Below are 13,715 nucleotides of genomic sequence, written 5' to 3'. Positions count from 1 at the left end.
CTTCCAATAAGCCTTCCATGGCTTACTTCCACTCAATATATATTTACCAACTGATCTTTATGTTGCTTCCAATTGCTTGGACATCATTCTGAGTTTTCCATTGCAAAACCTATTTTCTCAGGCTGCAGGGAAGACAGATCAGGGCCTTCCCCATCATACTGGCAGGGCCTAGAGATCAATGGTTTTGACACTGAATAAGCTCTTCCTATTATCTCTGATGAAGTTAGAACAGAGTTCTGTAAGTGGGGGTTACAGTACATAGTGAATCCCCTAGCCCCAATATGACTGTAGTCATAGGGAGGGGGTAAGCTGGGGACGGCAAGAGAAATCTGGTCCTTGGGGAAGTGAGGACTAGCTCAGCTTACTCCAGGAACAATGACTGGGAGAACACCAGCAACCACAGGAAAGGATAGCTGGCTAGGTCTTTGGGTGTCAGCTTTGGCAAAATCATCACCTGAATAATACACATAAACCACAGACTAAAAGATCTAGTCCAAAGCCCTCATTTTACAGATAAGAAAACTGAGACCCAGTGAGGATAAGTGACTTTTTTGGCCTGAAGCATAGAGGTTTAAGGAGAGCCCTAGGTGGGCAGGAATAGGCTGGTGCAGAGACTGATGCTTGGCCCTGTCTCCAGGGAAAATAGCCCTGGACTGTGGCTCCTCCTCTGGTTACAGTGATCCCATGTTTGGTCAGTATCTTGTAACCTTGGAAAAAATGAACCCATGCCTCACTGCTATGGAAGCAGGCAGAAGGTTCTGAACATGGTGGCATGGTGCCAGCGAGGGTCAGTCTTTCTTCCTGGAGTAGAGGAGATGGGAGAAGCCAAGGAAAAGGAACTCAGGAATTTCTCTCAGCTCACTGGGTTTTATTAAAACTGGAGTTGTGAGAAAACTTGGGCCCACCACCTCCCTAGGGGACAGGCTCCAGGCCCTGGAGTTGACCCCAAAAGCTGAGGGCTCCCCACTTTCCAGTCTGGCCTCTGCCCTCCCATGATCCCCACCCCCTACCCCGACAACAACTGCAACAACAAGAAAAACCTATCAATAATGACCCTCCCTCCCTGTAGAGGATGGGGGTTGGGGGTCAGCCTGGGACATGACCTCTAGTGCAGAAGCCCAAGCAGACACCTGGTGTTCCCTCTTCTTTCCTCCCTAAAACTAGTGGCAGCCTCAGCTAGCCTGAGAACTGAGTGTGGGAAAGGAGAAAGAAGGGTTCTGGCATCTTTAGAGATTCCTTATGGTCAGGAGATCTTTCAGTTGGGGGGGGGGGAAGAGTGATGTCCCTAGTTTAAATCCCATAGTTCCTAAGGGGCCATCCTCTGTCCTCTCCTTTCTCTTATCTCTGGTTCAATACTCCATCTAAACTGGACCAATGACTCCTGACCTCAAGAAGCATGGTGTGGGTACTGTCTAAAAGCTGTCACCCCAGTCTTTCTAGCCTTGTGGGGCTCAAGCTCACTTTTCCTATTGAGGGTTCTACCCCCAAATTTTAGGCTGATCAGGGATGCTGAAGATAATCCAGATATGCAGAGCTGCTGACTGGCCAGCTTTCTAGTCTGTGAGCCCTTGTAGATAACTTCCCTCTCCCCTCACATCCCTCATTACTGGCCCTGTAAAGAGCCAGGCCAAGCAGCAAATGTACCCAGCTCTTATATCGGGGATTCCCTCCCTGGGTTGGCCTATTCTCAGCAACACACGCACAGATCCAAGAATCTAGGAAAGTCATTACTAGAGGAAGGATATGACTCAGCTTTGGCTCCAAGATCCCAATTTCCTTCTCACCTTTGGCACATCAGTCACTACTTCCAATTTCACTTTGAAAACCTGCTTCAAGACACATGCTTTCAAACTTTCCTGCCCTGACCCAAATCAAGACCCAGTGGGGGCTTTCTCTCCAGTTCCTGGACGCCTTGGTTTCTCTGGTTCCCACAAAGCCTTGGGGGACAACTCTCCAGCCACTTAGGGACAGTGATGATTCTTTCAGGGTGCTTACATACCCATATGATAAACATAAAAAGACCACCACTCCACCCTCAAAAAAACAGGCCATAATGAGGAACTCCCAAAGGAAGGAGTAACTTCACATGGTCAGGTCATGATAGCTCTTCCTGAGAGGGCAGACTCAGCCCTCTCCATGCTGCTCCCCAGGCCTATAGAAGGACCACTGAATGCAACTATTTTCAATTGAGATCTCCCAACCACGGAGCGAGTCTTGGGTTTCCAACTTTGAAAACATCAGGAAGTGGGGATGAGGCGGTAGGATGGGTGTGGATGTGTACATGTGGGTATGTCTGGTGGGACAGGGCAGGATCCAGGGGAAAAGGATGGCTCACAGATTTGGAAAACTATGTCCCAAGCAGTGATCATTTACCCCGGAAGAGGGCCCCACCCAACCTGATGGAGGTTGCTGAAGGCCAGAAGGGAAGGCACCCAAGGAGATATCACTGGCCAACTGAGCACCTCAGAAGAGCCAGCACTACTCAGGTGCACAACTGTCACCTCTGGCTATGTGACCACCTCAAGAGGAGATGGGATCCTGTGGCTAAGTGTACAAAAGGCAGTGTGGCCTCCTTGTACTCTGGCAGCTGTAGGTCCTTTCATTTCTGCAGCCCTAGCCTCAGCAAAGAAGCATTAAGCAGAGACACCTCGTGGTCTGGCTGGCTCTTTGGAATGCTAATACCCAGGAATTCTGACTGACAACACTGCTTAGCCACAGAGGGGGATTTGGGCACACTTCCTCATGTAGGCCCAGATTTCCAGGTATAGTAGCTGTTAGGGAAACCCTCCAACTGTGCATATCATATGGTTCTTTCCACAGCTGGGGAGACCCTCTTTTAGGAGTTACAAAGAGCTCCAGGGGGGAGATGGAATGATGATTCTTTCAGGGTTCTGCCACACATTTCCCATTTCAGTTTTGGGCTCTTAAGCCAGCAGACAGGGATGAGGAAGGGTAAGAGAACTGGGAAGTGGGGAGAGGGGAAGGGAGGGTGGTTGTCACTGCCTCACATTCTTGCAATAAAAAAGGTTTTTAAATATAGTCATTAAAATAATTTTCTTTTAAAAAGAACCTCCCTGTCCAGGAGCCCCCATGGGCTGGTTCACTGCCACACCCCCAGAAACAAGTCTTCCATTGGAGCCGAGGGAGCCAGTGTTCGGAAGTGGTTGTAGAGGATGACAAAGTCTTTGCCAGCTGTGCTGAGGGGCGGGGGCTGGTGTGGCCCAGGGCCTTGGGCCTCGGGCTGCTGGCCACAGACCCCTGTGCCCCGACTTCCCTTCTGCTCCATGGAGTTACTCCAGACCCAGGGTATAGTTGATTCCTTGTACCAGCCCGATGATGACCGGCTGCCAGGCCACAAGGTAGCGGAGCCAGTCAAGCAGCTGTCCATACATGACGTGAGGCCGCTCCCATCTTCAGTGCACGTGGGTTAAAGAAAAGGGGCCACAGGTGGAGAACAAACAGGTCTGTCAGGACCACAGGGGACATTTCTGATTCATGACTTGATCCTCCCTGGTCAGTGACATGCCTAGACTAGGCTTCCTAACTTCCCTGACAACCCCATAATAAGACAACTTCCACAGAGAAAGCTTCTGAGGCCCAACAGAAGCTGTGTGACAGAGGAACTGAAACCATTCCTTAATGGCTGCCCATCACCATTCCTCCACCCCCAACTCCCCATCCCTGTCTCTAGAAGGGTCTTACATCAATATGGGCAACAAGATGGCGATGGAAACACAACAGAGAAGGCATAAAGAGAAAGGGAAGAAGGGAGGGCAGGGGAAGGGGAAAAAGAGAGGAATGGGGGAGGAAAAAAGGGAAGGAGGTAAAGGAGAGAAAAGAGGAATGAAGAAGAGGTGAAAGAGAGGGGAGAAGGACAAAACAACCATCTCAGAAATGCTGGGCTAAGGCTGACAGGAGTATGAATGAGAAGAAGGGGCCAAGACCGAACTTTAAAGATCTGAAGAGTAATTCCCAAGTTGCTGATTACCAGGGATAGCACTTTCCTTGGATCAGAGAATTTGAATTCAAATCCTAGCTCTGCTTGGACACTACCCTGGACAAGTCACTCACCCTCTTCAGGCTTCCATTTTCTCCTCTACAAATTGAGGGGCTGCACTAGATGACTTCCAGGTACCTTCTAGCTTTGCTTTAAGCTGCCACACCCCCCCTCCCCACCTTCTCTTTTCTGGCCTGCCAGACAGGGTTAGTTGCAAAGCTGCTGTTTCTTCCCCAGCTGGGCCAGGTGAAAGAACCACACCCTACTGGCTCTCAGGGTAGGGACGAACGGGGAAAGGCCATCCTCGCAGATGCTGTGTGACCAAAGACGAAGGGCCATGATCACACCCTCACTTAAGAGGTCTCAATCTATCTGGAGTTCTACAATTAGACATGGCTGTGGAGAAGCTGGAGAGTGATGCATGAATATGACTGAACAGTAGGAAAATAATGCTGATGGGAAAAGGAATTGGCTTAGTTTAACTTGAAGAGAAAATCTAGAGGTGGGGATGTGGGGAGGAAGGTTGTGGCCTTCAAGACTACAAAGGAACACAAGGCAGCTGTGCCCCTCAAACATACCGACTTCAACTACAGCATGAGGGTCTGAGGCTAAAGCTATGTAACGAAAAATTCCTTCATTTTCAGAGGAAAATAGGGGGGAGATGCTAGCATATCTAGCTTTTGAGTAAGAAGGCTGTAATATCTCTTCTTTCTGTTATAATGGTAAGGGCCTGTAAGAAATTAGAGATGCCAACAGTGAGGGCAGCATGGACACTGACCTGGGACATAATTTCAGAGCTGGTAGAACATCTAACACCTAAGAGAACATCTAATTCAAATCACACCTGAGGAAGAAGCCCTTCATTAACATTCCCAACAAGTGGTACAGACACAGAATAGGGAAGGCAGCTAGAAGACAATGCATGTTGGGAAAAAAAAATGAGGAGGTTTTAGTGGTCAATACAGGTAAAAAGGATGACATGACAACCAAAAAATGCTAATGCTGCATGAATAGAAGCATTATATACAGGATGAAGGCAGTAAGAGCACCTCTTGCCCTCTACTCCGGTCAGACATCTTGAATATTGTTTACACCTCCGAGTACCATATTTTAGGAATGGCAATGACCAACTGGAACACATTCTGAGAGAAGTGGCAAGGATGGAGAGGGACCTGGAAAACATCAAATCAGAATCAAGTAAAGGAGCTGGGGAAGTTTACTCTGAAAAAAGTGACACTTTGGGGGTTTTTTTGGTGGGAGGGAGAGTGACTGGTGTCTGTAAAGAACAGACCCTTTCTTATTGTTGAAAGCATATGTGTGTTTTGCTAGTTTAAACCTGTAGTAGGGTCTTGGAAACGACCACTTCCCAGGGAACTAAAGGAAGAATTATCTGGCAAGATAATCTGGATATAATGGTGACCTATATTGTGATTATTCATAGGCTCAAGACCTGTTCTATCAGTTCTGTCAGTGAAGTGAGAATTAGGGGAGACTTTTGAATAATAAATAAAAACTCATCTGGAAAGCTAAAACAGGGGTACAGGTTTGCTGAAAGGAAATGAAGTGATCTGTTTTTGGAAATGCGAAGAGACGAGACTCAGAGTCAGAAAAAAATACAAGTTCATGCCCTAGATGCGTGATGGTGGGCAAGTCACTTAAATGTTTACTTTCTTTCTCTACAAAATGAAAGTAGTAATATTTGCACTGCCTACTTCACAAGGCTGTTGTGAGGAAACACGAGCTATTATAATGCAGCTCTTTAGGGTGCTATCTGGTCGGTCACGGCAAGAATAGGGGGCTAGTTAACTAGTCTTGGAGCTGGCCTAGGTCGAGAGGTGGAGTTGAGTGTCACTGTTCTAAAATCTTGTTAGGGCTGAGACAAGGAATAGGAATGGGCTTTCTAGTCCATTTCCTCTGAAAACATGTCAGCCAAATCCATACAAGGCTAGACTGTAGTTACTTTGAGGACAGACAGATACACACATGAAACCTGATCATAGATTAACACCTCATTTGCATAGTGATTCAGAGATTTACAAAGTACTTTCTCTAGTAAAGTTCCTTTTGAAAACTCCTCATCTTGACTAGGCAGAGCTAACTGAAGGGGTCTACCCAAATGAAGACTTAGGAAGCTAAGGGGGATGAAAAGTCCTTGGGAGTCAACAGTCCTCACAGCTGGTGAAACCAGAAGAGTTTGAGCTGGGGGATGGGAAGCTGGGCCACTAGAGAAATGAAAACTGAAGTGATCTATCTCTTTAATACTTGAGTCATATGAAATAGGGAATAAACATGTCCTTGACAGCTCCAGACAACAGAATTAAGAGCAATTGGAGGGAACTGGGGAGTGTTACCTAAAGAGAGTTCAGCTCAATACCTAGAATTACAATAGGTAAAGTGGTAGACTTGGAGTAAGAAAGACTTGGGTTCAAATCCTGGGACTTACTAGCTGCATGACCACAGGCAAGCCAATGAATTTCTCTGAGCCTGTTTCCTCACCTAAAAGGTGGGAACAACAATATCTGTAGTATCTCCCTCATAGGGTTATTATGAGGTTCAAATGAGAAAATATCTATAAAGTACTTTGTAAATCTTAAAGTGCTAGAAAAATAAGCTATGAATATTGCTATTAATAATAATTAGCTATCCTCGGCAGGGGCTGGGTGCCCCATCAGAGGCTGGCAGGGAGGCCAATAATCAATATGGCTCCACTTTTATAGCACTTTTATATTTTATGAAGGACTGCTTTGGGAAGGGGATGCTATAAAACCTCTATATTCCTTTCTCATCCTACTGAGGCAATGGATGGAAAAGCACTTTGAAAACTCTACTATGCAGTTTATCTGTAAAAGGCAGCATGGTGTAATGAAGAGAGCATGGAATTTCCTGCCATTGGAAGACCTCAGTTCAAATCTCGGCTATAATTCATTCTGTATTATCAAGTGCAAATTACCTTTGTGAATCCATTTACTCATCTGTAAAATACTGACAACACTTACATTACCTACCCACCTTCACAGGGACTCAAGTGTTTTGTAATGCTACAGAAAAAGAAGTGAGGCATACGTATGGGGTTACTGATAGCAGCTACAGAGAGATTAGAGTAGTGGAGCACTTAAGAGTGTGGTTAAAGGGGACAATGAACCAGGGTTGTCCCCTGCTGTGATGTAATGGAAAAAGCACTGGACTTCAGAGCCCAAATCTTGGCTCTGCCCTTTACTAGCCAGTCTCTAGGCAAGTCACTTCAGCTGATGCTGCCTCAATTTCCTCATCTATAAAATAACCCCTGCTCTATTTTACAAAAAGGTGTTGTAAGGTTCAAATGAGATCATATGAGGTGGCTTTGGAAAGGGTAAAATGCAAATGCACTGCCAGCTGGTATGATTGCTATTATCTTTCAGTGACAAGAAACTAAGAGGGGTTGAAATTAGAAACAATGAAGAACTATGAAGGAAAGCCAGGCAGAGCTAGCTCTTAGCTGGGAAGGGACTGAAGGGAGACATCTTGAGAGGTCCCTTCAGGGCTGAGCTGTGAATCTTTATGCCCACAGTGAAGGAATGTTGGTAGTCTCAATAAACTGGCCTGAGAATGAGTTGCCATTGGTGACTTCCTGCTGAAGAGTCTGGAGAGAGGACTTTGGGAAGAGGCAAAAGGGCTCTGGTCCCAAGGCTTTAATGCCCAAGTTCCTGGGGAGCAAGTGCATACCAAGTTAGATAACAAGAGGGTGTCATGTTGCTGTAGTGACCTTAGCAGGGCCTCTGAGTAGCATCTCCTGCCGCACCACAGGTTTGATCTTGAGAGGCAACACAGCCTGAGGGGCTGAGACTCTCTCAAACGGCATACTTGATAGATCCATTCTTGAAAAGATGTCATTGGGAATTAAGAGTCAACACTGCTAAAAGGCTGGGGGAAGCTTCAGTAAGAAGTCTGGGTAAGAGGTTAAGAAAGGACAAGGAGACAGATGCAGTGAGGGGGAGGACTGAAGAAAGTAATTTTGAGGACCAGTGTGTGGGCCTTGCTCTGCTTTCACTAGCAAGAAGCCAAAGACAGCTGGAGAGAAGCTTATTTTGACTTCAGACCAAGACATCCCATCATAGTGCTCCTTGTAAGCTCATCCCATTCCTTTGTTGCCCAGCCTTCCAGAAGGAATCCTTGGGAGGGAATCCATTGACCGAGACCAGGCCCAAAAGGATACGGGTTACTGAACATCCGCTTGAGATCCACCTTCTCTTTGCAGTAAGGACATGTCTGCTTCTTTCCCACGATACACCATCCACGGATGCAGAACTCGTGAAATCTGAGGACACATGGTGGTTAAGAGAAACTAGGAGAGAGAAGTGAGCTCATTCGTCATGACAAAAAACCCGCCTTGGGCCAGCTCAATTTATCCCCAAATGATTAACATTTCTCTGTTCGTCCCATCCCCCACCGTGGTCTGGCTCTGGGCCAGCATGAGATTGACCTTACAGCATGGCTGGAAAGCCACAGTAACCACTGTAAGGGCAGAGATATAGTTGGGAAGGTCTTCCTCTATCTCAGACTAAAGAGGGAACCACTAGGATCCACTGGGCCTGTTAGAGGCCACAGAATGATCTCTTTTCTTCATGGGGCTCTAGGCCTGACCATCTGAGATCCTACCAGAAGGCCCAAAATGTCGATCTCATTCTCTTTAGAGTAGGACAAGTTCACTCTCAATCAGCTTAAATAAGTTTTCCACCCCCCCTGCATCTTACATGTTGCTTCTACCGAAAGGCTGTATGGCACGAGTCACCACAGGAGCTGTGAGAGTCAACTTTAGGTATTGAGTCCAGGTAAGGGAGCTAACAGCCACTGATCCCAATCAAGGATTCAGAACTGAAAAAGACCTCAGAGGCCATCTAGTTTGACTAAACTGAAATGAACTAAAGCCACGAATCCTCCCTCATAGTCTCCCAAGCCAGCCATTGTTCAGACTCCATTTGGAGACCTTCAGTAGTGGGGAGTTCACTATCTCTCCAGGCAGCACATTTCATCTTTGGACAGCTCTATTAGAAGATGTTTTTCAATATGCTGAGCCTAAATCTGTCCCTTTGCAACCTTCTCTCTCTTCCTTCTCTGTTCTTTAGGGGCAAGTAGAACAAGTCTAATTGCTCCACCTTCCACACGACAGCCCTTTAATATCTGGAGTTAGATAAAATGAAGCTTCTACTCTAAACATCTTTTATTCCTCAAATTAAACACTCCCCAGACCTACTCTGTCATCTAGGTTGGTGTCACCCCCTTGGTGGGAAATAAGTAGCTACGCCAGCAATTGGCAGTTTCTCCCAAGCCACTGACCCCCACTCTTTACCTTGTCCAGTGCTTTCTAAAGGACAATTTTCCCCCTATTCCTCCTCCTCCTCTCCCCACACCACTGAAGTCCCAGTCTCCCTTTCTCAGTACCTAATCTCAGCAAGAACTGATATTCCAAGTGAGCAGTCAGATTCTACTCAATATGAGACTCTTCAGGTCAAGTCAAGGCATTTTCCTCTCCAGAACTTCTGGATCAGATGCCTGAAGTCACATAACACCATGTGTTGTCCCTCCTATTTGCACTATGATTCCTCTTTTAGACAGCTCTAATTATTTGGAAGTTTTTCCTGACATTTGGCTTAAATCTTCTTCTCTATGACTTCGACCCAGTGATCCTGATCCTGCCCTCAGGATTGGGACCAAATGAAACAAGTTGAATTCCTCTTCCCATGACAATCCTTCAAATATTTGAAGACTACTGTCTCCCCCCCCCCCAATCTTCTCTTCTCCAGGGTAAACATCCCTAGTTCCTCTATCCTCTAGACAGGTTTTCCAGTTCCTTTTACCAACTTGGTCACCCTCTTGTAGATGCTTTCCAGCTTGTCTACGACCTTCTTAAAACGTGGCACCCTGATGTGAACACAATATTGCTGATGCAGTTGACCTGGGTCTGATAATCCCTTTCCTTGCCCTGGACACTAAGCTGCTCAATGCAACATGGGATATAATTAGCTTTTATTGTTGCCATGTCACACTCATACCAAAATTGCAGGACACAAAAAAATTCCACATCTTCTTCATGCTGTCTGTTGTTTAACCACATCTCTCCTACTCTGTACTTATGAAGTTGATTTTCTTGAAAACAAATATAGAATTTTGTATTTATACTTATTCAATTTGATATTTGATTCATCCCATTGTTCTACACTGAAATCATTTTGGATACTAATCCCTCCACTAATCCCTGTCATCCATAAACCTGATGAGTATATCATCCACACCCCACATCTAAGTCACTAATAAAATACTGACAAGCAGAGGGATAAGAACAGATCCTTGAGGCACCTCCACTAATATCAACCCATTAATGATTATTGGAGGGGTTTGATCTTTCAACAAGTCTATGTAACTACCCTATTTATCAAGTCCAGCTCTCCAACTTGTCCATGAGGACAGAATGAGAAATTCTGTCAAATGCTTTGCTAAAATCTAAGGATACCATGTCTTCAGAATTCCTGTGCTTTAGTAACCCTGTCAAAAAAAAAGACGAATTAAGTTTAATCTGGCATAAGACTTGTGCTTCATGAGGCCATAAGAATTATTAGTGATCACAGGTCCCATTTCTAAATGCTCACAAGCCATTCCTTTAATGTTTTCTAAACTTATGCCAGGAATATAAAATTCACTGGACACCACCTCTGCGCCACTTTTTGGCAAATCAGGACACTTATCTTTTATCAATTCTGACATGGCTCTCCAAGACCTTTCAAAGATCACTGATGGGTTCTCAGTAATCATATCATTTCATATCCAAACTACTGCAATAGCCTGCTGATTGGTGGTCTTGTTTAAAGTCTCTCTCTACTCCAGTCCATCTTTCACTCAGCTGTCAAACTGATCTTCCTAAAGTGCAAGTCTGATGATATCACACTACACAAACACCTCTTCCCCCCCACTCAACTCCAGCTGAATCTCCTCCTCTATCACCTCCAGGACCTCATATAAAATTCTTTGTTTGGCTTTTAAAGCCTTCCATAACTGGGCCTTTTTCTACCTTTCCAGTCTTCTACCTTTCTCCCTTCATGTACTGTAACTTACTGGCATTAGCGTCTTGCTGTTCCTCAAACACGGCACTCTATCTGCTAACTGGGCGTTTTCACTGGCCATCTCCCATTCCTGGAATTCTGTACCTTTCATCTCCACCTCCTGGCTTCCCAAGTTTCCTTTTAGTCTCAGCTAAAGTCCCACATTCTACAGGAAGCCTTTCCCAACCCCCCTAATTCTAGTGCCTTCCCTCTGTGAATCATCTCCAATCTATCCTGTCTATATCTTGTTTATACATACTGGCTTGCATATCCTGTCTCCTGCATTAGACTGTGAACTCCTCAAGAGCAGGGTTTTTGCCTTTCTTTGTACTGACAAGCAGTAAGAAGAAAGGAAACAAATATTTATTAAGCACCTACTATGTGCCAGGCACTGTGCTAAGTATTTTACAAGTATTCTCTCATTTGAACTTTACAACCACTCTGGGAAGTAGGTACTATTATCTCCATTTTACAGTTGAGAAAACTGAAGCACAGAGAGGTTAAGTGATTTGCCCAGGTTCAACTCTGGTCTTCCTGACTCGGCCCAGTGCTCTAACCACTTCGCCATTTAGCCACCATGTAGTAAGTGCTTAATAAATACTAGCTGACTGATATATGCCAGTTCTTTTGGTATGTTAGGATGTAGTTTGGTCAGCCCTTGTGACATGAACTGAGGACAGTTAGATGCTGCTTTACTTTTGCCTTATTTACTTGCTAACCATTTTTGTTCTTTGCCAATACCAAAGATCATTCCCCTTAGAAGAAAAAATAGAAAATAAAAGTTGAATCATTTATACTGTTATTATCATGCCATCCACTCCAAGTAAAGGTCCTATGCTCTAAGGGAATTCTTATTCCTCATAAATAAAAACAACTTCCTTCTGTTGTCCTTAGTATTTATCGGCAGCCTCACGTCAATCCAGATGTTAGCGCTTTTGTTATTACATTTATAGGTCTGTGCTACACTTCTTTATTAATCTTTATGTGCCTTTGCGTCTTCTGTACTTGTTTTTACATAATCTGGTTCAGCCACATTAGTTTCTTTAGGCAACTCCCCTTTTTCCTTTTCATGGAAATAATTTATGCTAGTCTCTTCAGAATTGTATTACGGAGACATTTCTGTCTCTCTTGAGCCAACTTCCCCTCCAGAATATTAGGCCATGGGAGCCTACCTTCCCTTTGTCTGAATCCTTTGAAATCCACTCACCTAAAATCTGGGACATAAGGCATATTCTGCCCAGTTTAGCTCTCCATTCCTAGCATTAATTCTATAATGGAACGGTCACTTCCTCCAAAGCTCTTGTACTGCAGTAATCAGTTTCTACTGGTTTGTTGTCTGAATTGGGCCCCAGAATAGCAGTTCCCTTTATTGCTTCTTCTACCTTTTAGAAAGATGAAATCATTAAGTTATGGTCTGATTTTGGCAGAAACAGACCTCAAGCAGACAACTAGATCAAGGCCCCCATCGTTATAATATCATGCTTCTGTTTGTGATTGATTTCCTGAATACCTCATCAAATCTCTCCTTCTTCTTGGTTGTTCATAGCACAGTTCCATGACAGTAACATTTTATAATGGCTCCTCCCACTATCTCTTCCCATACAAATGCTTCCTACCATATTTTAGTCTTCAGTGTCCAGATTTCAACCTAGGTATATCTTTTTAATATATAATGCTACTAAATCATTCGTTCTACCTATATTCCTTTTGAAGAAGGTATGCAGTTCTAGAACCATTTCTCAGTATTGAGTTCTATCCTACCATATCCCACCTAGATCCATAAGGTCAAATTGGCCTCCTTAGGTTTAGATATCTAGTTCAACTGGCTTACTACCCATACTTTGTACATTTGTGTATAAAAAGTTGAATTTTCTTCTTGGATATTCTTTCCTATGGTATAAGTTACAGGTCCTCTCTTCTGTTATCCTTCTTCCAGTGGTACCCATCACTGCATATGTACAAGGGTAGCTTTTTCCCCCTCCTCAACTTTTTTCAGTTTAAAACTCTACAGGTTACAGTTTTAAGACTGTGCGTAAATATTTAAAAAGGTAGCTTTTCTTAGGTATACGCCATCCCTGATGAAGAATCCATCATTTTTCTATTTTAAACTGTGGCTAAGAATTCCAAATCCTGCTCTCTGACACCATCTTCTTAGCTAGATAGTCATTTCCCAAATCTGCCTTCCTCTTCCTAATCTCCTCCCTTCCATTCATAGTTATGAGAGCACCCTAAGGTCTTCATTTTTATTTTTTTGTCCAGGATTTCATAGTTCTTAGCAATGTTTCCCAGGTTCCTTTTGGTGACTTTTCTCATCACACTAATATATCATTTGTCTTCACCTTGATAACCTTAAATGTATAGTAATTACTGAGTCTGACAACTCTTGGAAGCCTTCTAACACTTCTCAAGTTCATGCCCAGGAAAAAGAGCAGACCACTTTACTGTGTGCTACAGGTCAACAAATAGCCACCTTGGTACCTCTCAGCAAGAAGTCACCAGTCACCACAGCTTATCTTTTTCTCTCTGATGCTCTCTCAGTTAATGGCCCGTTTAGATCCATATCAGATGGTCCAGTTCTACCCATGACTGGAAAAATCTTAACTCTAGTGCTTAGTTCCAAATGTTTGGTGGTCTTCCTTCTTCCC

General features: G+C 44.4%; 1 protein-coding gene across 1 annotated transcript in view; it reads right to left on the bottom strand.

The window, feature by feature from the left end:
* Positions 1–853: 853 nt before the first annotated feature.
* The window catches only part of RNF121 (ring finger protein 121), a 94,047-nt gene continuing 81,185 nt past the window's right edge, over positions 854–13,715 (bottom strand). Inside the window, exons 8-9 of the mRNA XM_027866287.1 lie at positions 8,190–8,291; positions 854–3,411 (exon numbers count right to left, since the gene is read on the bottom strand). Coding sequence (XP_027722088.1) covers positions 3,291–3,411; positions 8,190–8,291 — 223 coding nt within the window. The 3' untranslated portion in view covers positions 854–3,290. The remainder of the gene's footprint in view (positions 3,412–8,189; positions 8,292–13,715) is intronic.

The sequence above is a fragment of the Vombatus ursinus genome, unplaced genomic scaffold, assembly GCF_900497805.2.
Source record: "Vombatus ursinus unplaced genomic scaffold, bare-nosed wombat genome assembly UNPS02014780.1, whole genome shotgun sequence".
In the NCBI taxonomy this organism is placed as follows: Eukaryota; Metazoa; Chordata; class Mammalia; order Diprotodontia; family Vombatidae; genus Vombatus; species Vombatus ursinus.
Note: the sequence above shows the minus strand (reverse complement) of the source record. Positions and strands in the feature narration are given on the sequence as shown.